This window comes from Hydra vulgaris, chromosome 10 (genome assembly GCF_038396675.1).
Source record: "Hydra vulgaris chromosome 10, alternate assembly HydraT2T_AEP".
NCBI classification, from domain to species: domain Eukaryota; kingdom Metazoa; phylum Cnidaria; class Hydrozoa; order Anthoathecata; family Hydridae; genus Hydra; species Hydra vulgaris.
Window position 1 is genome coordinate 42023529 of NC_088929.1, and position 24602 is coordinate 42048130.

General features: G+C 27.7%; 3 protein-coding genes and 1 long non-coding RNA gene across 4 annotated transcripts; 3 read left to right on the forward strand and 1 right to left on the reverse strand.

Moving 5' to 3' along the window:
- Positions 1 to 342: 342 nt before the first annotated feature.
- Positions 343 to 759, forward strand: LOC136086358 (uncharacterized). The gene has a single exon (XM_065808652.1). It carries the CDS (start codon positions 343 to 345, stop codon positions 757 to 759), a length of 417 nt encoding a protein of 138 aa, XP_065664724.1.
- A 10103-nt stretch (positions 760 to 10862) lies between these two features.
- LOC136085976 (uncharacterized) lies at positions 10863 to 12413 on the reverse strand. Its single transcript, XR_010641298.1, has 2 exons — positions 11718 to 12413; positions 10863 to 11044 (listed from the first exon to the last, which is right to left on the reverse strand). It is a non-coding gene; the product is annotated as an uncharacterized LOC136085976 (long non-coding RNA).
- A 5709-nt stretch (positions 12414 to 18122) lies between these two features.
- On the forward strand, positions 18123 to 19596 carry LOC136085977 (5-hydroxytryptamine receptor 1B-like). The gene has a single exon (XM_065808062.1). The coding sequence runs from the start codon at positions 18546 to 18548 to the stop codon at positions 19491 to 19493; it is 948 nt and encodes a 315-aa protein (XP_065664134.1). The 5' UTR covers positions 18123 to 18545; the 3' UTR covers positions 19494 to 19596.
- A 2252-nt stretch (positions 19597 to 21848) lies between these two features.
- Positions 21849 to 22412, forward strand: LOC136086359 (uncharacterized). The gene has a single exon (XM_065808653.1). The coding sequence runs from the start codon at positions 21849 to 21851 to the stop codon at positions 22410 to 22412; it is 564 nt and encodes a 187-aa protein (XP_065664725.1).
- The last annotated feature ends 2190 nt before the right edge of the window (positions 22413 to 24602 follow it).

A 24602-nucleotide genomic window follows, 5' to 3' on the forward strand; every position in this document is an offset into this window, starting at 1 on the left:
TATATATATTATATATAACTCCTAACACTCTAAGGAGTTTACAAGTAAGTAAAAATACGGTGTTTTAAAATTATTAACAAAAATTTTTAATTTAAAAAACATTAATAATACAAAGTTATTGGAAATATAAAAGAATAAACAAGATTAAGTTGAAAAAGTTAAAAATTCTCTAGCAAGTTTTTTAATGTGACCTTTTTTCACCTTCGCAATTTTTAGAATATTAAAATAGGCCCCCAACCACGGCTTACGGTTGCGCGATGAATAGGCCTTCAGTATAGATCGCCTTGGTTCGTTGCAATTTGATTGCATTAATAGCCAGCTATTTTATTTGAGCAACACGTAATGAAGCAAGTTGGTGTTGATTTAATTAAATTACCTGCATCAAATGGATTCAATTACGTTATTGTTCTTATTGATTATTTCTCTAAGTGGACTGAAGCTGAACCTCTTATTGACAAAACAGCAATATCAGTAGCATTATTTTTTTACAAAGTTATTTGCAGACATGGTTGTTTTCAAATACAAATAAATGACCAAGGTCGAGAGTTCGTAAATACAGTATCTATTGCACTGCACGAGATGACTGGAGTTCAGCAACGTGTCACCTCGGCTTACTATTCACAAGCCAATGGCCTTCAAGAGAGACAGAATCAGACAATTAAGAAAGCCATTATCAAGGTCTTAAATGAAAATGTCTTAGGTTGGGTATCAGTTTTAGATGGAAATCTTTTTGCTCTACGTGTTGAAGTGCACGATTGAAGCGGGTATTTACCATTTTACCTTATGTGTAACCGACAACCTTGCTTTCCGATTGATGTAAAATACACAGATATACTCAATGGGGATAATTATGAACCTGTATATGATAAAGAGGTTTTCCAAAAAGCTTTACAAATGAAAAGAGGAATTGAGGAAAAAGCCATGAACAATATTGTTTTTTCACACAAAAAACAAAAATTAGACTATGACAGAAAGCATGCAACGTCATCAAAATTTGTTGTTGGTCAAAAGATACTCTTGAGAAATTTTAAAAGAGAAGATAGGAAAGGCGGGAAAATGACTTTCTCATGGCTGGGTCCATATGAGGTACTTAATATTTTATCTAACTCAACATGCTTTTTAAGGAACAGTAAAGGCGACACATTAAAAAAGAAATATTCTCTACATCATATTAAAACATTTGTTGAAAAGAAAAGTAATTCAAAACTGTGTAATTTATCTACTGAGTGTGATAATCATGATGAATGTCACTTCAAATTAATGAAAAATCCCTCCAAAGAAATTCGCCAAAAAATAGCTGAAAAACAAGGGCTCAAAATATTTATTATGCCAGATCTTACTGACGGAAAAGAAAATCATGTACCTTCCAAAATGCATATATGCAAAGGTGATGGCAACTGTTTTTTTCGTGCAATTTCGTTTTTGCTGACAGGTTCTGAGTGTCAACATATACATGTTCGCAATGTTGTTGTAAAGCATATGATATCAAAATCTTATTCCAGTCTCTTATCTGGATATTTAGGTGATGATGTGGAAAAGTATATCACTAAAAGTGGTATGGCTACAAATTGTATATGGGCTACAGATGCAGAGATCCTGGGTACTGCAAATATTATTGTAATTGATATTGCTGTATGGTCATTCACTGGACAGAAACTAGCATGGCTCAAATATCCAGCATCCGTTAAACTCGACCAACTAACAGCTAACACTATTCGTTTAGAAAATAAAAACAATAATCAATATAATGTTGTTTTGCCACTAAAACCTCTATAAAGTAAAAAATGTTGTTTTATATGTTTTTTGTTATAAAATCCGTAATAATTATCTCATGATTGCATGTTTTTCATAACAAAGGGAACAAATATTTATGTTCTTGTTATTAATAGCTTTTTTTGTAATAAAACATTAAAAAAGTTTTGTCAAGGATCTCTATTTAATTAATAGCTATTTAATTTATTTTTAGATAAGATTTCGTCGCACAAAAAAAGAAAATTACTTTACAGTAAAATAATATCGAGCGCAGTAATATCATAACGTTAAAATAATACTGCCTCAATAATATTTTAACGTTATAGTTTTACCGCAAGGGAATCTTTAACGATTGAAAGTTGCCGCGTAGTAAAATTTTAACGCAGTAATTTAAAAACGTTACACCAGTTTTAGTAAACTCTTTCCTGCATCATTTGTTAAAGATACCTGTTGAGATGATATTATCTAAGAATCGATAAGTTTACTTAGCGAGTTGTCTTTAAAGTAACATATCAAAGGATAAAGCTTCTGGTAAGTAAGTTTTTAATTTTGTGGTCGTTATTTTAAAGAAAACATAAACATATTCAAATCATTGCAAAGAGGTCTAAAAAACTATATTTATGTCCAAAATTAAAGTTTTGATGTCTTAATACTAAATTGATAATAATGAATCCAAATCTGAAAACAGTTTTTGATTTAAAGGTTTTTTGTTCAGATATCGCATAAGTCGCTCAGACAAGAACTTCAGTATAAGCTTTCACTTTTTTGCTTGTAGTTTCATAATACACCGCATTTATATATATATATATATATATATATATATATATATATATATATATATATATATATATATATATATATATATATATATATATATATATATATATATATATATATATATATATATATATATATATATATATATATATATATATATATATATATATATATATATATATATATATATATATATATATATATATATACAGTATTGGACAAAACATTTGCAACCAACATCGAACAATGCTAAAAAGTGTTCCTAATTTTACATGTCTTAAAAACGAAACGAATTATACTACCACAGCAAACAGTTCAGGAGTCTGGAGTCATAGCATGCCATGACATGAGCAATCAGCTGACAGGTGGCAGCACACAACCAGAATTTCGTTGACAAGTGCCATTTTGCAGTGGACAAAACAAGTGCAACTTTTTTGGTTTGTTTCATTTTCTTAAGTTTGGTCCGTGTCAACTTCATGGAAGTTTTTTAATAATTAAAGGAAGTATCCAGAAGTTTCCAGAAGTTTCCAGAAGTTTCCAGAAGCATGCAGAAGCTTCCAGAAGTTTCCATAAAAAGCATCTGGAAGCATCCAGTAGCATCCAGAAATAACCAGAAACATTCAGAAGCATCCAGACGCATCCAGAAGCTTCCAGAAGCATCGAAAAGAAGCATCTAGAATCTTCCAGAACAGGTTCACACAGGTTCATTTTACTATATAAGAGACATGTAAATCGACATGTAATTCAGTCAGTATATGGAAGTCAATCAGTCAGTATTATCATGACAGTTTATCGAAGTGAGTTTTATCAAAGTGTTTTATCGAAGAACATTAAAACAAGAAGTCAAATACAACAAGTGTTTCATTACATCAATACAGTCCACATCCAACCAAGACGTTGTGTTCCACAGAGCATTATTGTATCATCACAAGGTAAATGTAACACGGTAAGCCTTGAGAAGCGTGATTATTTTTATTATTTTTATGACTTCAAGTGCAAAATGGCTCCCGACAGTCTTGGATTGGAACTAAGAAAGAATATTATTAGCGATTACGTAAGTGGAATATCACAAAAAGGTATTTGTGATAAAAAAATATCAAGACTATGTTCCAAATATCGTTCTACGAGGAAGTTGGCAGCAGATAAGAAAGGTGGAAGACCGCGTTCCACCACTTCTAGAGAGGATTCTATGATCGTCAGATCCGTCAAAAAAGATCCCTGGATATCATCAGTCGAGATACAAAAGCAATTAGAGCTGCCTGTATCGGACCGAACAATCAGACAACGTGCTGTTGAAGCCGGACTGTTTTCTCGACGCCCTGCAAAGAAACCGCTGATTTCACTAAAAAACCAGAAGGAAAGACTCCTGTTTGCTACATCTCATATTGACTGGAATGTGCAGAAATGGCAAACTTTCCTGTTCAGTGATGAATCGAAGTTCAATATCATTGGGAGCGATGGCATTTGTCGTGTACGTCGACCGGCCGGAAAACGCCTCGATTTACGTTACTGGCATAAGACCGTGAAGCATGGTGGAGGCAATGTAATGGTCTGGGGTGTTTTTCTGCTAACGGTCTAGGTCTAATACATCGAAAAGATGGAATAATGGACCATTTCATATATAAAAATTTCCTGAAAGATGTTATGTTACCTCATGCTGAATGGAATATGCCAATAAAATGGGTTTTTCAGCAAGACAACGATCCGAAACACACTGCAAAAGTAGTCAAGCAGTGGTTTAAAGACAACCACGTATCGGTGATGGATTGGCCGTATCAATCTCTGGATCTCAACCCTATCGAGAACCTGTGGGAGATCGTCAACCGCAGAATTAATCGTGAAGCTGTTCGTAATAAGGATCAACTGTTTGAACAAATCCAAAAGGCCTGGGCAGCGATTCCACAAAGTTTCATTGATCATCTGATCGAACCTATGCCTCAAAGATGCAAGGCTGTGATCGACAACAAAAGATTCGCCACGAAATATTGATAGCGAAATACTGCTTGGTCAACATTTTGTCGAGTTGCACTTGTTTTGTCCAGAAGGAAATCAACTTTTTTTAATACTTTTGATTAATTTATTAAATTTCGTGTACAAATAATGAACTTTGTGATGAATAAAACTTGAAGAACTTTGTCTCTAAACAGTTACATAGTTATTTCTCTAAATTGAAAAAATGATGCACTTTTATATAAAGAAACTAAATTAGCATTATTTGGTTGCACTCGTTTTGTCCGATACTGTATATATATATATATATATATATATATATATATATATATATATATATATATATATATATATATATATATATATATATATATATATATATATATATATATCAGGGCCGAAGGAACAAAAAATATATAGGGGGAGGAGGCAGTACTACCCAGAAGTAGTTTTTTTTTTAGTCATTTTTTCAGTAAATTTCTTCAAAATTAATTTTTTGAAAATTTATTGGGGGAGGGGGGTATTGCTTTTGCTGCCCTCCCCGGTTGATGCGGGTTTTATATATATAAACATATATATATATATATATATATATATATATATATATATATATATATATATATATATATTTATATATATATATATATATATATATATATATATATATATATATATATATATATATATATATATATATATATATATATATATATATATATAAAATAATTTAAAACATCAGTTAATACGAATTCTCTCAATACTAAATAATTTAATTTATTTGAAATTTTCGCCAGACTATAGACACCGGCATCATCAGCATATAATATAATACAATTACAAAAAAAAAATTGTGACCGTTAAATAACAACAAAAAAGTTTTTTAAATTTTGACGTCACATTTATAATGGCTTCTAAAGTCGAAAAATTTGTTTTAACATAATGTCCATTGCCCAAATTTATACCACCGTACATTCATCGTACCCATTTTAAGTAAACACTTGAATAAAAAACATTTTCTCATCTTCTAAATAGTTTTCGCTGCATATTTTTTTATTTTTTCATTTATTTATTTCGCCGTTTAATAAATTTTACAATTTCATAAAAAGTTTTTAAATAAAAACACTGGCGGGACAAGTAGAAGACATTATTTTGTCTTATCACCGAGCCCCAATTGTACGTATTTACAATAGCCGTATAATATATTTATACTTTACAAAATATTTATAAAAAATTATAAATGTAAAAATAAATAACAATTAGTTAAAGAAATACTTCAAGAACAATATTCATGTTAAAAGTAATAACTAAGCAAACTTATTGAGTATTCTTTGTATATATATCCGTTGAATATTGCTTTTATAATTTTGGGACCGTGATTAGAATGAGGTTTGATTTGGATATTGGTTATAGCATTTTTCCTGTAAACCTTGAATTCATATTTTCCTTGTGTATTATTAATAACAGTTATATCCAAAAAGTTAAGTTTCCTATTTTTGTTTTCAACTTCAATAGTATATTTTAAAGATGGATGTTGTCTGTTGAAGGTTGTTTGGAACTGTTCCGCTTGCTGTTAGTTAGAAAACTTAGCGTGGCTATCATCTATATATCTATAAAAGGATTTAATATCAATTGAAGGAATCATTAATTGCCTTTTTTCTCATGGTATTGTAAAAAAGATTTAGTCAAAACAACCAAAAAAGACAATTCAATTGGGCCTGAGTTCTCTAACTCATGAATCTTCCGTTTCACAAGAAAAAACAACGAAACAAACAAAGTTCAATTAGCTGTTTTGTTTCAGTTAAAGTAAGTATAGTTGAGTTTTTGTAAGAAACGCTTTTATTTAATTGATCTAAAAGTACTAAAGTTGCTTCTTTTAATGGTATTGATGGGTATAAGTTAATGGTATTGATGGGTATAATTTCACAATATCAAAAAATATCGAATATCATCTTTGTTAATTAACCACGACTTTTGTTAATTAAGTCTTTTGAATTTATTAACCTAATAGGATTTTCATTTAAGACCGGTTGTATTCTTCTAACCAAGTAATTCGAAATTCCATAACAAGATGTGCCAATAGTTGATACAACGACTCTCATCGGATAAGATTTTTCTTGTTTATGAGCTTTAATTGACCCATACAAACGTGGTGGAACAGGATCACTGGGATATATGCTTTCATATTCATGTTTAGAAAAACGCTGCTTTTTGTTAAGCTTTGAAAGGAAAGACTTTATTTTAATTCCATAACTTAGAGTGGGATCAAAACTAATAATTTGTGTTGGGCCAGTCTGTTCTCTAATTTTTTCAATTTCTTTATCATGTTTTATTCTCACGAATCCTATTCCTTCATAAAATGGATAAATATCAATTTTTATGTCTTGATTAGTTTCTTTAAATGCTTTTCTTTGATCTCTCATTAGATTATGATTAATTTTTTTGCCCCTATTAAGTATATTTTTGCCCCTCTCAGTATATTTTTTCTTAAGGCTTGCGCTTTTTCAACTTCTTTATTATATTCGAGTTTTAAGGCAGACGATTCAGTTGTTGTAATAATGTCCATGTAAGGTATAGATCTCAAGAAAGGTACAAAGTGTGCTCCAAGATTCAGAAGATCGATTTGATTTTCAGGTATCTTGGTATCACAATGATTTAAAGATATTTCGAAAAAAATGTTTAGCAAATAAAAATGAAATTCTATCAAACTCTAATAACCTTCCTACAATTTCTTTACCATGGATACCAATAAATCTCCCAGACTTAGTAGAATATTCAGAAAAGCTGGTTATAGAACTGTTTTTAAGTCAAATGCTAACCTAAAAACGCTATTAACGTCTAAAAATAAATCAAAATTATCACGCAACAGCCAACCTGGAACCTATCTAATTAATTGTAAATGCTCCAAAGTGAATGTCGGTGAATCAAAACAGAATAAGGGTTCAACAACACCAAATTTTTTTGACTGAAAGCAATTTAAATCAGTCTGCATTAGCTTTGCATAAAGTAAATTGCGATGAGGATATTAAATGGAATAGGGCAGAAACACTTAAAGTTGAAGATAAAAAATTTAAAAGAAAAGTCTGAGAAGCCTTGGAAATACAAAAACATCAATGTTCTCCGATGTACGGTGGTATGAATTTGGGCAATGGACAATACGTTAAAACAAATTTTTGGACTTTAGAAGCCATTATAAATGTGACGTCAAAATTTAAAAAACTTTTTTGTTGTTATTTAACGGTCACAATTTATTTTTTGTAATTGTATTATATTATATGCTGATGATGCCGGTGTCTATAGTCTGGCGAAAATTTCAAATAAATTAAATTATTTAGTATTGAGAGAATTCGTATTATCTGATGTTTTAAATTAGTTTTTATATATATACTCTCGCACAAGTTGTCAACATTTAAATCATATATATATATATATATATATATATATATATATATATATATATATATATATATATAAATATATATATATAGATATATATATGTATATATGTATATATATATATATATATATATATATATATATATATATATATATACATATATATATATGTATATACAAATAGACCGCAACCAGGGTGCAGGTGGGGTGGGGGTAAGGGAAGAACAATACCCCCTCCCCCACAAATCAATTTTATATCAAGGCAAGGAGACATCTTGCCCCACGGCTGGGGCAAGATATCTCCTTGCACAATTATTAGTTTATTTATGCTCCTAGGAGTGCATTTTGTCCCAATTGCAGATAAATAACTTTTAATTTATATCACTAACATAAATGTTCAAATAACATATACATGATTATGATTCACAGTAGTAGCATAAGTCTGAATCATCTGGACCACATGAAAAGTGGTACCAAGATGTACATTTAGTACATTGTGTCTAATCATCAAATAGTAGCGCATTGTATGGACAAGAGCATATGGTGCATAGAGTTGTATCAGTGATAAAACTTTCAGAGGAAGAAACCATATCTTCCTTTTCATTTGTTTCTTTATGCCATTAGTTCTTTCTGCTTTCTGCTTTCAGGCTTCTTTACCTTTTTTGTCTTCAAATTTATTGATTTCATTTTTTGCTTGATCACCTTATTAAGTGCAGTTTTTTCTTTACGCAATATGACTGATTGTTGCTTTTTTTTTACATTGTTTTCATGCTCTTCTAGTCGCTTCTTGAAAGGTGAAGAAGTAAGGCTTTCAGCTAACTCTGTCTTTCTCTTTGGTTGTCTTAAAACAGGAATTTTGGGACGCGGAGAAATCTTTTCCAAAATATTTAATGGAGACTCAAGGCCAAGATACTCTTGGCACAATTGGCAAAACTGCATCATCAACAGCCTTCAATTTTGCAGCAGTAGTTGTTGTGCTCATGACATTTGCCAACTGTATAGGTGCAACACGAGGCAAATTAGGCAATTCACTAGATTGCTGATTGTAGGCAGTTGGTTGTAGGCAGTTGCAAAAATACCTGCCATGTCAAAAAATGAAATTCTACGTCCCTGATGTGATAACATCCAGTTGCTTGCTGCTGTATTGTAGCCAAGTCTTAATGGTTTGAAAAATGTACGATCTAAAGGTTGCATCTTGTGTGTACAATAAGGTGAAAGAGTTATGAGATGGATCCCATTTTATTGCTCATTAGTTTTAGATGCATGAGTCACAGCAACAAAATGTGTTAACCATTCAATGAATAAAGATAAATCAGTCCATCCACTGGAGCTAACTCTAATAATTGAGCCTGAAGGTGCACCAACAGCCAGCCTATCAGTCATTCGCTTATGGGGAAATATAAATAAGGGTGGGACATAAGTGCCACTTGCACTCATTGCACACACAACTGTCACAGTAGCACCTCTTTCTCCAATCATCAAATAGTGGCACATTGTATGATTTACAATACTTTTTTAGTTATTTTTTAGTAATTGAAATTTTAGTTTGATTTATGCTAATTTGATTTTGATTAATAAAGTTATTTTCGAAACTTGTTGTTTGCCTTTCATTGCAATTATTTTTCCTGGCTTATGGACATTTGTGATTCCAGTTTCATCGATATTCCAGAGCTGTTTGGCTGAAAACTTATGTTCCTCAAATAATGACTTGTATACTGGAAAAAACTGATTTACTTTTGGTTTATTGAAGCCAATGGCTCTGCTTATACTGGTGGCTTGTGGAGTTCGAATAGAAAGTTGTGGATTGCAAGACATAAATCCTCCCAGCCAATCCACTCCTGCCATTTTTGACTCTTTATTAAAAGGATTATCGATTCCCATTTGTTTAGCAAAATCATATGCTAGGCGACGCACATCTATTGTTGTCAAGCCAAATAATGCTGTTTCCATAATCTGAACTTGTGTAACATTCTTTAATTCAAATTCTTTACTAAATACAGGAAATTTTCCACCTAGAGACAAACCACCAGCTACTTTTACTTTTCCATCTCGATGACGTTGTAATGTTTTTTTATTAATACTAAATTCTGATGCAACATTCTTTAGACTGCAGCCCATCTTTATTACATCTAATCCTGACTTTATTTTATCATTTATTGCACCTCTCTGTGTTTTTCGCACATAATTTCTTACCATTGTTTGTAATATTTAAATAAGTATCTAAAGAAATATTAAAACCTTAAAATTTTAATTACATAAACATACAAACACATGCACAGTATTATATAATTATTTAATACATTATTTTATACATTACATAACATCTATAAATTAACTCTCTTTGAGTTAAATAAGAACTTACTAAAGTTATATGTACATACAAAATTACTCAAGATTATTAACAATAACACAATGTTGAAATTAATAATATGATGTTGCATGCTAAACACAGCTCCTTTTAGTAAAAATTGTATTATGCGCATGTAATAATATATGAAGTAGTATTAATACAACTTCATTCAGCTGAATGCGATGCATATTTGTAAAAGTTTTACAAATATGTATTGAATTGCAGCAATAGCATGTGATACAGCTTCATTTTACTTAGCATATACATTATAATAGGTACGTGGACTGATTTTTTTAGATTGAGCATATCCTAGAATGTTATATATCATTAGAAAGCCCTTCAGTACAGTATTTTAAAGATGAAAAAATTATTAAAAACGAACAATTTAAAAAAAAGTTATGACGTTTTTAGTAGCAAATTTTCGATATATGGATTTATTGAAGAAACTGGTTCCAAAAAATTTTTTTTTTCCACTAAAATTGTTATAACTTTGTCAAATCTTATCCAAATGCCTATACCTTGGTATCAAAAGATAGATGTAAGAGTAGGCTATAAGTTCACATAACTCTATAGATAAAAGGGGTGTTTAGAGGGCCAGAGGGGGTACCGGAAAACCATCATAACTTTAAAAAAATACAAGTTTTTCACACGAAAGAGTGTTTTTCTGATAAAATATGTTATCTTTATACATAAAAAGTTAATCTGATTTGCTTCCATTCCATTCCCAAATATTAGTGGTCTATTTTAGATTAAAGGGTGGATGTCTTTGTTACGTTTAAACACCCTCGTAGTGAAATGTTACATTTTGATAAATATTTTAACCTAAAAAACATTGATTATATTTTGTGTTAAAAAGTTTAAATTACATTTTCTTATTTTACATCATATATAAGTGGTGTATAAATTGACATTAGAGGTGGGACATGTGCCACGCCCAACGAAACCCCCCCCCTCCCCTCCCAGTCTTATCCAACTTAAAAAAAAAATTTGTAAGATATTCGAAAAAAGGTTTTAAATTGAGTTTATTGAAAAAGAGAAAAAAGTATTCGAAATTATTTTACTAGAGGAGGGGCGTGTGCCACGCCCAATGACCCCCCCCCCCTTCTTATTCAAACTTGAAAAAAATGTCAATGAAAATTAAAAAAAAAATTTTTAATTGTGTTTATTTGAAAAGGGAGAAATAACTTTACAAATCTCACCACATTACACTAAACAAAGAAATAATATATAATAATTTATTAGAAATTAATAACATTATAAATAATGTAAAAAAATAAACTATTATTTCAACATCAATAATGCAAATATAATTTTTAGGAACTGTAAACATAAGGTAAACTAATTTAAAATCAAATAACTATTAACAAAGTCAACAGTTTAAACAAACTAAAACAAGAATAGTAAATAAGTATGCAAAATACTCTTCACATTTATTGACATTTGAAATATTCTATATTCTAAAATCATTAACATATACAAACTGATACAAACTTACCAGTGATAGGCTGTGTAGATTCAACTAAAAATAACAAAAAAATTGTACACAAAATAATTTGAAATTGTCAACAGTAAGTTACAAATTTAACAATCGTCAAAGCTGTTCTGCTTTAAAATGTAATATAAAACAATTTAATATAAAACAATTTAATATAAAACAATTTTATATAAAATTTAATATAAAACAATTAATTGTGAAAGTGATAGACTGAATAAATAATATGAACAACGTATTAATCAATGATAGCTTAAAAAATGTTAATGAGAGTAAAAACTCCACTGCACTTTGAGGGATAACACAATACTAATGCATTAAATAATGTATATAAATAGAAACATAAATTCAATAATCATTCAGAAACATTTCTAAATCATAAATTTACAAGCAGAAGGTTGTGCACATGGAACTAAACATTTTATAAAAATTTGTAATTGATAAGAAAGGTGTGTACATGTTTGCAAATAATAGTTTTTAAACTTACTAGTCATAGTAGTCGCTGAAGATGTAACTAATGATTTCAAAGTTGTAATTAAAAATAAATACTGTAACTGCCAAGATATGCATAAACATATTAAAAAGTAAAAATTTGTAAACATACCACTTATAGTAGATGTAGAAAGAACTGAGGTTAAAAAATACTTAAAAAAAATTTATATTTCAGTTGTCGAAAATATATACACATATTAAAAAGTAATAATTAGTAAACTTACGATTCGTTGAAGACAAAGATGTAATTAAAATTCAAAATTTGTAATAAAAAATAAATATTGCAAATAATGACTTTGAAATTAGTAATCTTTAAAATCTATTCACAGATTAAAAAGTTTTAGCAAATTCTATAATCATTAACATATACAAACTGATACAAACTTACCAGCGATATGCTGTGTAGATTCGATTAAAAGTAACAAAAATAGTTGTACACAAAATAATTTGAAATTATTAACAGTAAGTTACAAATGTAACAATTGTCAAAGCTGTTCTGCTTAAGGTGCAACAACTATACTAATGAAATGAAAATAAGCAATGAAAATATAACTATTAAAATATAAAGATAATATATTTATAAGCAACAAGATAACATTAGGAATAGTTATAAATTTATGTAAACAATAAACACAGATAAAGATACTATACAATAAGTAAAAAACTTTAACTTAAGTTTTTTAAGTGTTTCTATATAAAAAAGATATTATAAATGTTTACTATTTATGTTTACATTATGTTTACATTATATTACATGTTACATATAATTATACATTATATTACATAATCACTTACTATTTATGTTTACATTATTTTACTATTTTACTATACTACTATATGGTTTACTATTTATGTTTACATTATGTTTACATTATATTACATGTTACATATAATTATACATTATATTACATAAATCAAGAATACATTATATTACATGTTACATATAAATGTTTACTATTTATGTTTACATTATGTTTACATTATATTACAAATGTTTACATTAACTCATTGTATACTATTTTCTCTTTGTGATTATGTTAATGTTTTTTTAATGAATAAACCCAAAATTTATGTAATTTATACTAATGAAATCTCAAAAAATCAACAAAAAGCCAGGTAGGATCTACTAAAAAAGAAATAAATATTAGACATGCTTATATAATGATTTAAACAATAACCCAAAGATAAAGAAGTATATAATCCAAAAATAATAAAAGACAATAATAATGATATCTTTTGTTATATTTTAAAAACACGAAGAAGTTTTTTGTTAAGATTAAACTAATGAAGTATGAAATATTTTTATTAATATGTGATATCTTAATAAAATTGTCAACTGGTACTATCTATTAACAATCAATTCAATAGTTTAATAGGCTATTATAAACCACATATAAATAAGTATATTACATACTTCATTAATTTAATCTTAACAAAAAACTTCTTAGTGTTTTTAAAATATTAAATGTTAGTGTTTTAAAATATTAAAACTGTTGCAATTGAATACCAACAGTTTTAATCTGAAACATTAATCTTTTTTTTATATGTTACATAAAGAACTTTTTACATTAATCATTATATTTTGGATTTGAAAATAGTTATTAATACTATTATCATGAATAAAAAAAATTGAACTTACTATCTGTTAGTGCATCTAAAACAGTTTTATTAAGCTTGTTCATATTAAATTAAATCTAATAATATAAATTAAAATAATTTAAAATAAGATTTTTATTTGAATCGCCCCCTTATCCGGATTTCGGTCCCACCCGGATTTCGCTTAGTAAAAAATAAACAAACAGAAAAACTGAAATTTGGTACCTAAAGTCCAACACTAATTAGACTAATTGCTTATAATTATTTTTCGTTGAAATTTGGCATGTTTATAGAAAATGCATGAAGCAAACTATTTTAATAATAAAAAAAGCGGACTCTACATTTCTTCGACCACAAATCCAAGTGACAACATCAACCAAATTTTCATGCAAAATTCTCAGCAAAATACTCCATAAAAAAGTATGGTAGCGATACACAATATTTATATAAAAATTAAGCCAAACCTTTCTTCTTTACAAAAGTCGTCAAGGTTTATATATGTTTCTAAAAAGAACCACATCAAAAAACCGTTTGCCTAAGGCTACCTGAAAAAAGTGGTATACTTGGTATAACACTAATTAAACTAATTGCTTATCATTATTTTTCGTTGAAATTTGGCATGTGCATAGAAAATGCATGAAGCAAACTATTTTAATAATAAAATAGGCGGACTCTACATTTCTTCGACCACAAATTTATGAGAGAACATCAACCTAATATTCAGGAGCAAAATATCCCATTAAAAAGTTAGTAACCATGCATAAAAGTATTTAAAAGATCAAGATTAGCTTTTCTTCTTTCCAAAAAGTATCTATGTGTATATGTGTTTCTAAAAAGAAACTCCACAAAACTACGTCTGTCTCACGCTGTCTAAAAAAGAGTTAAAAAAACGAGAACCAAAATTTTAGCATAAAAATCGGTTCCGTAAATCGCGATTTCCACGTACCTACATTATAACATTTACTTAATATATAAAATTATTTTAAAAAGCTATTTATAAATATGTATAATAGTTATCATAGAAATATAAATATAAATATAAACCAATAAAGAAAATATAAACCAATAAATAAAATATAAATATAAACCAACATATAAACATTGTCAATAACTAAATTAGTAAACGTTTTTATGTTCTAAACACACTTTAAAAATGGTAGAAATTCCGTAAAACCACGACGCAAGAAGCCCTTTGAGGGCATCTTACTCCACGTAACCGAGAACATCTTAGCTCATCTGTAGTGAGTGCAAGTTTTATACAAATGAAATTAATTTTATTGCTTAGTTATAAAATTTCTCGACTATATATTATTGTGGAATAAATTCTTTATAAAACAACACATTTCTTACCTTAATCGCATTAGTATTACCAATCCAATAAACATTCAAAATTAGAAGCAACTTACTAACAAAATACTCCAAAAAGTTATAAACCGATTTATACCTCACCTACCAGCAATATTAAAAACATTTTTTATGTTACGATTTTGTTTTAACTTTATGAATAGTATTATAAAGGGATAAAACATTACAGTTCTATGATACTCTCACATAAGCAAAAAGACTTCTTGTCCCACGGGTCATCTTGCCCCACCCTTCCCTAAGTTATAATAGATGTTTAAAATATCCTAAAAATATTTTGTTATAATAGCGGACTTTGCATTTTACATGGATTTTAAATTTTCTAAAATATGCATTTTTTTAAGTATTTTCTTTTAGTTAAATATACGGAATATTTTATATAAATAAAATAAAAATGAATTTTTGAACTATTTTTAACGATTTAGGTAGCAGGTACGATTGTATAAAGAAAAACAAATGTTTTTAAACATGGATTTAAAGAAATAAAACAAAAAAGTATTTTTAATAACATAAATATTTTGGCTTTACAATTGGTTGAAATAATTATATCTGCAGCTGATTTTTTTTTGTGAATAATATGTGCAAATTACGATTAAATAGAATCATATCGATCAACTCCATGCATGCGGACTTAAGCTTAAAGGTAGAAGTTGAAATCGAAGTAAAAACGTTTGTTTTATGCTAGTTTCAAACATAAATAACTTATGCAAATATGCAATAATAAAAAATTATTTTTATTTCAAATTAAACTCTATACTATAAAATTTGTTTAAAAAAAAATCTATGCATATGGGCATATAGTTTTAAATTTATACACAAATAAAAAAATGTTTTATTTTTGCTAGAAATTATTCATCGATTTTTAATCGCTCTTGGATACGGTTAATTACTTTTCTTTCAAGAAAAAGTATGAAAACTCTATATTTTTGAATAATGGATAATTTTGTGTTTAAAAATAATAATAATAATAACACAAATTACAGATTATTATTATTTTTTTAATTTTGGCCGAAAACCAAAAAGTTTTTTTGACCATTATGGGTTGGTTTGAAAATTCCTTTTTTTCCTCTAACCTCCACTAATAAAAAGATTTTGTAAAGAAAAAATCTTCAGGCTTTCTCCTACAATGCAGGTGGTCAATAATAATTTTTTTCATTAAATGTTTTTAAACAATCGCTGAGATTTTATTAGCAAAATTTTTTTATTGCCACTAAAGACGCGTTTCTAAATCGTTTAAACAAAATCTTAAATCAAATCAATTTTAACTAATCACTTACGCAAGATTTTGTTTTACGTAAACAACTACTCGACAACTTTTTAAAAGATTATTTCAAAATGACGAAAATGAAAGTTTGAGTTGTTAAAAATAAATGAGTTAATCCTACTTTCTGTTAAAAAAATTATACTAGAAAAAGTTATTAGTTTCTTCTATGAGATTGACAGGTTTTTTAAATTGGTTGGATATTTCTGTATTCATACATTTGTCATTAGTTTTCTTTATATCACTTATTAACTTCGCTACGATACTTATATGAACAATGAGTAAAAAAAGTCAGTAAATAAATAATGAAAGTTATGTTTACCTTTAAGTCCGACGAAAAATTTGTTTCAAATAAGTTAAAAGGATCGTCTATAAATTAAGTCACGCTTTTAGGAAGGGAGGGGGTTAGTGTTTTTGTGACGGCTCATATGGAACTTGTTACTAAAGAGTTACAATGTTGTGACGAGGGAGGGGGGGGGAGAGAAGGGGTATAAAACATTCCAAAACTGTGTTTTGCAGTTGACCCCAAAGTTAATTGTTCAAAAGCGCTAACTTTGAACGCTTTAATGATTAATTAGCGGCTAATCTTAAATGTTTTATTGAAAGATTTATTGCCGTATACGAAGAAATACTACGTAGATCATGTTTTTTAATACAAACTTTTTTTTTTCAGTTTTGTTGTGTAGGCTGATTGGGCGCTTAACCATCCATATGAAGTTGATTTATTTAATTATTAATTTTGTGAGTCCGTTTAATAGTTCTGCATTTTCGTTTTCAGTCAATTAAAATTGTTATTCAACTATAAAACGTTTTGAATATTTTAAATCCTTGACGTAATAATTTTCATAAAATGCGCGACGCGGATGTAAAACAATTTATTTGAAACAAATTCTAGAATTCATTTAGAATTCATTAAAATTTGTCTAGGCATTATAAAATCTTAGAATGTCTCAATGTGAATGAGTTACCTTTTTTCAAAAGAAAAAAAAGTTTGAATAAATAATATCGTGTAATAAATTAATATCAAACTTATTAATGGTCAATGCATTTAAATAATAAAGTGCGCCAACTTAAAAATTGTTTTCAAGCAGGTGAAAACAACTTTTATAATTCAAAAAAAAATTATTTTTCTCCTTTGTTAAATTTTATAGTTTCAAAAAGTTTCAAACCGTTGATTGTACTCTCATTGTTGGTAACAGATTTTTTTATAACTGTAATATCTTATTGGAAATATAAGTCAAATTTTTTTATTTTCTAGGAAAACCCATAACAATCTATAATAACGGTGAAATTCATTAAAAAATGCAAATAACATAAACTAATGACATAAAAAAACATGAAAAGAAAATAACAACATGTAAGAAAATAACAATTTGTGTAAGAATTTTTTTGGTTTGAGTTTTTTCATATTTTTTTTTGTATTTATTTTATTATTTTTAAACCTCAACTCACTACATTTAGAATCATATTAAAACCCCTCACTGTGTTTGAACAAAAGTATATATCAATTATTAATTGACATGTTTATACCGCTGTACTTGATACTTTAAATAAAATTATTTTTCAAGATTTTTAATTTCTTATGTTATAAATGCAAAAGATATGAGAGTTTTAAAAAACACCTGCGCAGAGTTTTATATATACCACCTGCGCGTAGATGTCTGTTACCCTCAGCGGGACTAGACCAAGAGCTTAGCTGTTTTCAGCTCTTTTATATTGCCAAATTTACAAAAAGACATTAAACAGTTTTATTTTAGGTGGAAATTTAGAAGCAAATGAATGATAAAGTACCGTTAAATATATGTAGTTGTATAAACGTTTGTATATTCGTGGGCCCTAATCCAAATTTTAACTACGAGGTAACAGAAACAAAGAAAGTTCAAACTTAATTTGAGCTGTATGTATTGTATTTAATCTTTCATGACGTAAAACTTACATTACAAAAAGCAGATTTTAGGCGGATAATTTTTAATATTGGATAATTTAAAATAACTGTAAACAATTAGTAAAGATAATCCAGTTTTTTCATTTAAATAGAAGAGCTCTCAGAGATTTTATATAAATAAGAATCTTAGAAGAAGAAAAATAATATCTTGAAAATATCTTAAGTTGCAAAAAGTATGAATAAAAGTTTGACAAACAATACTACAAAATTGGTTGTATCTTCGACTCGAGTAATTTTTTCTTTGACTGGATTAAGTTTATTGTCTCTGTTTATCATCATTATTAATTTATACTGTCTAATTATTACATACCAAAGTCGGAAGCTGCATAAACCATCCAATGTTGCAATTTGCAGTTTAATTTTAGCACATCTAGTTCAAGGAGTTATTGTTATTCCGTTGTATACGTTAAAACGTAGCAACTTCGAAATCCCATTTTTGACTTGCGACATGTTTCGATTTTTTTACATGTTAACAAACTATGCGGCATGTTTAAGCTTGATGATTGTCACAATTGATCGTTTTCTGCATTTGCAAATTCCTTTTAAGTATCGGGTTTATATAACTGTAAAACGAATCTGTATATTTTTAGTTATCATGTGGATATATACGATAGCGCTATGTTTAATACCATTTGTAAACCAGATTAATAGGCAGGACTGTTCTTACATTCCATCAAAACTTTGGACAACACTTATGTTAATTTGTAATACTAGTGTTCCACTGCTCTTTACTATAATACTTTATTTGATGATCTTTAAAAAAGCACGAGCAGTTGAAAAAAAAAAAAGGTTAATTCAAAATCTAAGGTTTGTGTATCTAAACAAATCCAATATAGTATTTTTGATTGTATTCTGTTATGTTATATGTTGGGGTCCAAGTTGCATATATTATTTGCTGGAATCTTTGTGTCACGAGAGGTGTTTCCGCCGAAACTATCATAACTCTACAAGTGAGAAAATTGTAACACTAATTATGAAAATAATGACGTTTATGGATGGATTTATTGCGCCATTTATTTATTGTATAGGAAACAGGACTTTTAAAAAAGCTTCTAAGCTGTCGAGAAATAGAATGAAGGTGGCTTTTAGCAATATATTAGATCGATCTTCTATTGTAGCGTAAATAGATTTTTTTTATAACAATTTCTTTTGTTCTTATAACAGCGTGTGTCCAAAATTTTTTTATTTTATGTTTAAAAGATTTCATTTTATCAAATTTTTAAAAGACGTTTATGGTTTTTTTCCTCTCTATGTAAGTAAACAACAAGTAGCAATATTTAGATCCCTTTATAACTTATCATTCCCTTGTAAATTCAGTTATATATGGTAAAAAAAAGTTATTAATTGCTTTGCACCGTATTTTACAGCAAAGAAAAAAACAAAAACAATGAGAAATCGGTTTTTATGAAAAAAATTAAACTTGTTATGTTTCGAATCGGTTTTATCGTAAAAAAAATTTTCAACCGTTTCTTTTAGCACTGTTTTTTTTTGAGACCATTATCAAACTGGTAACAATTTTGGTAAATATGTTTTTTAAATGTTTTTACCTGATTTTCTATAACAATTTAATAATAAAACAAAATATAAATGAAAAATGTAACGTATTTGAAATCTTCTCCTTTAAAATTAAACCTTGATTTTTTAAAACCTTAGTTGATAAAAAGTATCATATAAGTAAAACTTGAAAAAAATTGCAGGTACGATTAACACCGAACATAGGTTTTACCGAACATTATTTTAGATTTTACACAGTAAAATTTATAAATATGTTTCGTAGAACTAAAGTGATTTTTTGAATCTGACTATGAGTCAAAAATTAAAAATCACTGAGCCACGAGAATGAAGAATTTTCAACCACTTAGTAGAAATTATAATTACCAAATTTAAATAATGACTGCCGCATAAAACCATGCTAAAATATTTATTTACTAAAACATTTAAATTTCTTTTTTGCATTTTCTTTTTTTTAAATATATTTAACACACTATAATACTCTTAACCTCTGTAGTTAGAGAGTTCAATTCCAGACCTCTACAGTTAAAGAGTTCAAGTCCAGACTTAGTCAGTAACTTAATCAAAACTTTAATATGTTTTTAATTAGAAAACTACAGCGTCTCAAGCCGGTAGAAAACTTTAGTAAATTCAGTAAGCCAGTTGAAAACTACAGTGTCTCAAGCCGGTAGAAAACTTCAGTAAGTCTTAAAGCCAGTAGAATTATATACAGAAAAGAAGCATAAAAAAAGTATTTTTTTTACTACTTTATTGTTTGATGAAAGATCAACATTTCATCAATTTTTTCATAAACTATGATTTAAAGTATCACCTTTCTATTGTAAATGTTAAATAGTTTTGCATTACTGGATTAGCATATCAAGCAAATGTAACAGCACTAAGAGTTTACTAATGCATTATACCTACAATATATTGTAGGTATAATGCATTATGAAGCTCTGAATTTTTTTCACTATACTGCGTAATATCTCTTTTTTCTTTTATTGCTAATTTTATTTACAGTACAAGTGATTGACTTCTAGACTAAAAAGTATTATGTTTATATATTTAAAAGTTATTATAAACTATATATATATATATATATATATATATATATATATATATATATATATATATATATATATATATATATATATATATATATATATATATATATATATATATATATATATATATATATATATATATATATATATATATATATATATATATATATAATATAAATTATGTTAGAGTATTCCACAAACAGAGTGCTCAATGTTCTAAAAGAACAGAGCAATAATAAATTAGTAAAAACACTTATCTAATTTTTGATTACTTCAACATTGTGTTTCACCATCAGTAAGTTCATTAGGAAGAATGTCTAAACATAAAAAAATTTTCAAATTGTAGAAAAAATTATTCCACAGGAAGTTGGGAATTGTTATACTTAATTATGTAATAACTGTAGTATTTTGCAACCAGGAAGTTGCATCAACTACATTAGATAATTAAAAAATCACGAAAAGAATTCTTTAGAATTAGGATAAATTTGGATTGGTCATTTGTTTTTATAATTTTTTAAAAGGAACTTATTTTCATGTCTGCATTTAGAAATTAGTTCTGATTTTTTATTCAGTAAATTTTCTTGATCTAAATGAGTAATAATTTCAAATTTTTCTTGTAAACATAACGGGTGATGCGAAAGTTATCGGACAAATCCTAATTTGATTACTTGTCAACAATCGAAAAGGGGTCAGTTAGAGAAAAATAGGTATTAAATTCGGTGTAAATCAATCAACAATTGGTCGTCTGTTAACAAAAAATGAATATTAAATATAGAAAACGTGAAAAGACTCCAAAATACTCTATAGAACAACAAATAAAGGCAAAGAAAAGAAGCAGGAAACTAGTTAACCAACTCTATAACACAAAATAACTTCTAGTCATCGGTGACGAAAAATACTTTTGTTTTGCAGGGGACAACATGCCTGGAAATTCTGAATACTACACAAACAACAAAAAGACATGCCCAGAAAGTGTTCGTTTTATAGGAAAAGAGAAATTTCCAAAAAAATTATTAATGTGGATAACCATATCTGACCGTGGTATGTCCGAGCCATTATTTCGTACTTCCAAGGCTGTAGCGATCAATTCATCAATCTATATTAATGAATGTTTAGAAAAACAACTTCTTCCATTTATTCACAAGTATCATGGAGACTTTAAATATTTATTTTGGCCAGATTTAGCAAGTTCTCATTATTCTAAAGATTCTCTAAATTGGATGGACCGATATGTCTATTACGTTGATAAAGAATCCAATCCCCCAAATGTGCCTCAAGCACGACCAATTGAAAATTTTTGGGGACTTTTGGCACAGAAGGTTTACGAGGGAGATTGGCAAGCTTCAACAGAGCAAGTTTTGATTGATCGCATTAAACTAAAACTACAAGAAATTGATTTAAACTTTTTACAGTCGCATATGAAAGGCGTCAGAGCAAAATTGAGATCAATTGCAGATGGTGGTATTTTTTCATATAAAAAATAATATATTTTTATTAAAAGATAAATGCTTTATTTAAAAAAAATATAATAGTAGTTTGTTTTTTTATTTATAAATAAGTTATTGACGTTTTTATTTTGTCCGATAACTTCCGCATCACCCGTTAGTATACATTTTTTGGAAACGTTGTTATAGGCAGGCGCAGTTTTTAGGATAGACCAGTTTAATTTAAAATTAATATTTTTTCTTTTAGTTGCCAAATATATTTAGACAGCATAGTCTCTTTTGAGTATTTTTTATGTTTAAAAGATTGTTTGTGATTGGCATAACATTTTTTCCATTTGCCCTCGGTTAAGCCAATATAATGTTTATCGGGTTGTTAAGTAGAGTGCTGAATATTGTTAAAAGTACAGAGCAATTACAATTTAGTAGAAAATCACTTAACGAAAATTTTTCTCATTTAACACTGTGTTTCATCAAGACTCGTCAGAAATGAATGATCAAATTAATAAAACTTCAATTTGTACCAAAAATTAAATTACAGAAAGTCGCAAATGTCTTAGCTAATGTAAATTTTCACACATTTGTGGAGTTTGCTGACACTAATATAAAAAGAATTCTTTGGAAATGATTACTTACGCCTTTTGAGAAAAATATTTTTTAAAAGGGGGACTTAATTTAACTATTATTTGTAACTATTATTTGAGCTCATTTATTTTTATAGTTTTTTAGGAGAAACTGATGTTCGTGCCTTAATTATAAAAATAGAAATTAATTCCGATTTTTTGTTTAATAAACATTCTTGGTTTGCATGTGTAATTATTTCAAATTTTTCTTGTAGGCATAGTATACATTTTTTGGAAATATTGTTATATGTATTGTGTGCATATGCATTAAATACATTTTTTGGAAATATTGTTACATGTATTATTATATATTCCAAAAAATTTATACTATGCTTACAAGAAAAACTTTAAATAATTACACATAGTTTATCTTTTTTAAAAATCTTATTAATATTATTTATAATGAGAGTGATAGTAATTCTATTGTAGTAATTGTTTTATGGTTATAGTCCTTAGTTTTGCTATTGTTATGTTTATTTCAATAATTTCGGTCATAGTTATAAACTTTATTATATTTATTTTTACCATAGTTTTTATCATTAGTTATAATTTTTAGTAAAGTTATCATGGTATAGTTACTGCTTGTATTTATTTTATTTTTATTCATATTATTATTATTATTTTTATTATATTATGATTGGAATTATTAATATTATCTTTATTTATTAGTGCTTTATTTATTTTTTTTTTTTTCCCCTCTTTATTTTATTTCAATTTCTTTCTATGTTTTGTTTATAGATTATTTTTTTTTAGATTTTTTTTTGGAAATTTGTATTTTTGTGTCACTCCATTGACAAGTTTTTGTTTATATGAGTGACACCTAACCTTATTTATGTGATTTTATAAAATATTATAGTAAATTTTTTTATTTTATGGTTAAATAAACAGATTAAAAAAAATAATTTTGTTATCGGATAGTTTTATTTATTGTAACAATTCTTTAAAATACATAAAATATAAATAAAAGATTAATTGAAAGACTTCAAGAAGATCATAAAGACTGTATAAAGTCGAAGCCCTGCGTAATTTATAGTTTCACCAATGTTTTATAATATAACATAGTTTTACAAAAAACTACAGCCGTCCGTTCTAAACGCCTATATAGGTCCACTGAAATTTCCGTTTTCATAAAACTTTTTATCATTTGATTTAATTACTTTTCCGGGACCTTTAAAAAACGTTTAAAAATGGTTTTTTCAAAGCTAAAAACGGTGCACTGCGCATGTGCAACTTTACTTAAATATTAAGCATGGAATTCTCGAAACTATTTTTGTTTCAATACGTTACGAAACGAGACTCGTAAGGGAACTCTTCTCGAAATGTTTTTGAGTTACGAGAGTAAGGTTTTTAAACTTTCGGGAGATTTATTTTGATTGGGTCTTTGAAGTTACGAGAGTACCAATTGAAACCATTTTTTCCCGAAACATTTCGATACATTTCGATACATATCGAGAAAATGAAAAAAATATTAATAAAAAATGTTTTAATGGTCATAATTTGCTTTTAAGATGGTTTGCTTTTGAAATGTGACGTCGTTTGAAGAAGTGCTGAAGTTAAAGAAATAGTCAAATTGCGAAACGTCATAGATTGTTGATGATTTGGTGGGATT

Bases quoted from the DNA above. Each gene is read 5' to 3' on its own strand.
- LOC136086358 (XM_065808652.1), top strand. From the start codon at position 343: ATGAAGCAAGTTGGTGTTGATTTAATTAAATTACCTGCATCAAATGGA.
- LOC136085977 (XM_065808062.1), top strand. From the start codon at position 18,546: ATGAATAAAAGTTTGACAAACAATACTACAAAATTGGTTGTATCTTCG.
- LOC136086359 (XM_065808653.1), top strand. From the start codon at position 21,849: ATGCCTGGAAATTCTGAATACTACACAAACAACAAAAAGACATGCCCA.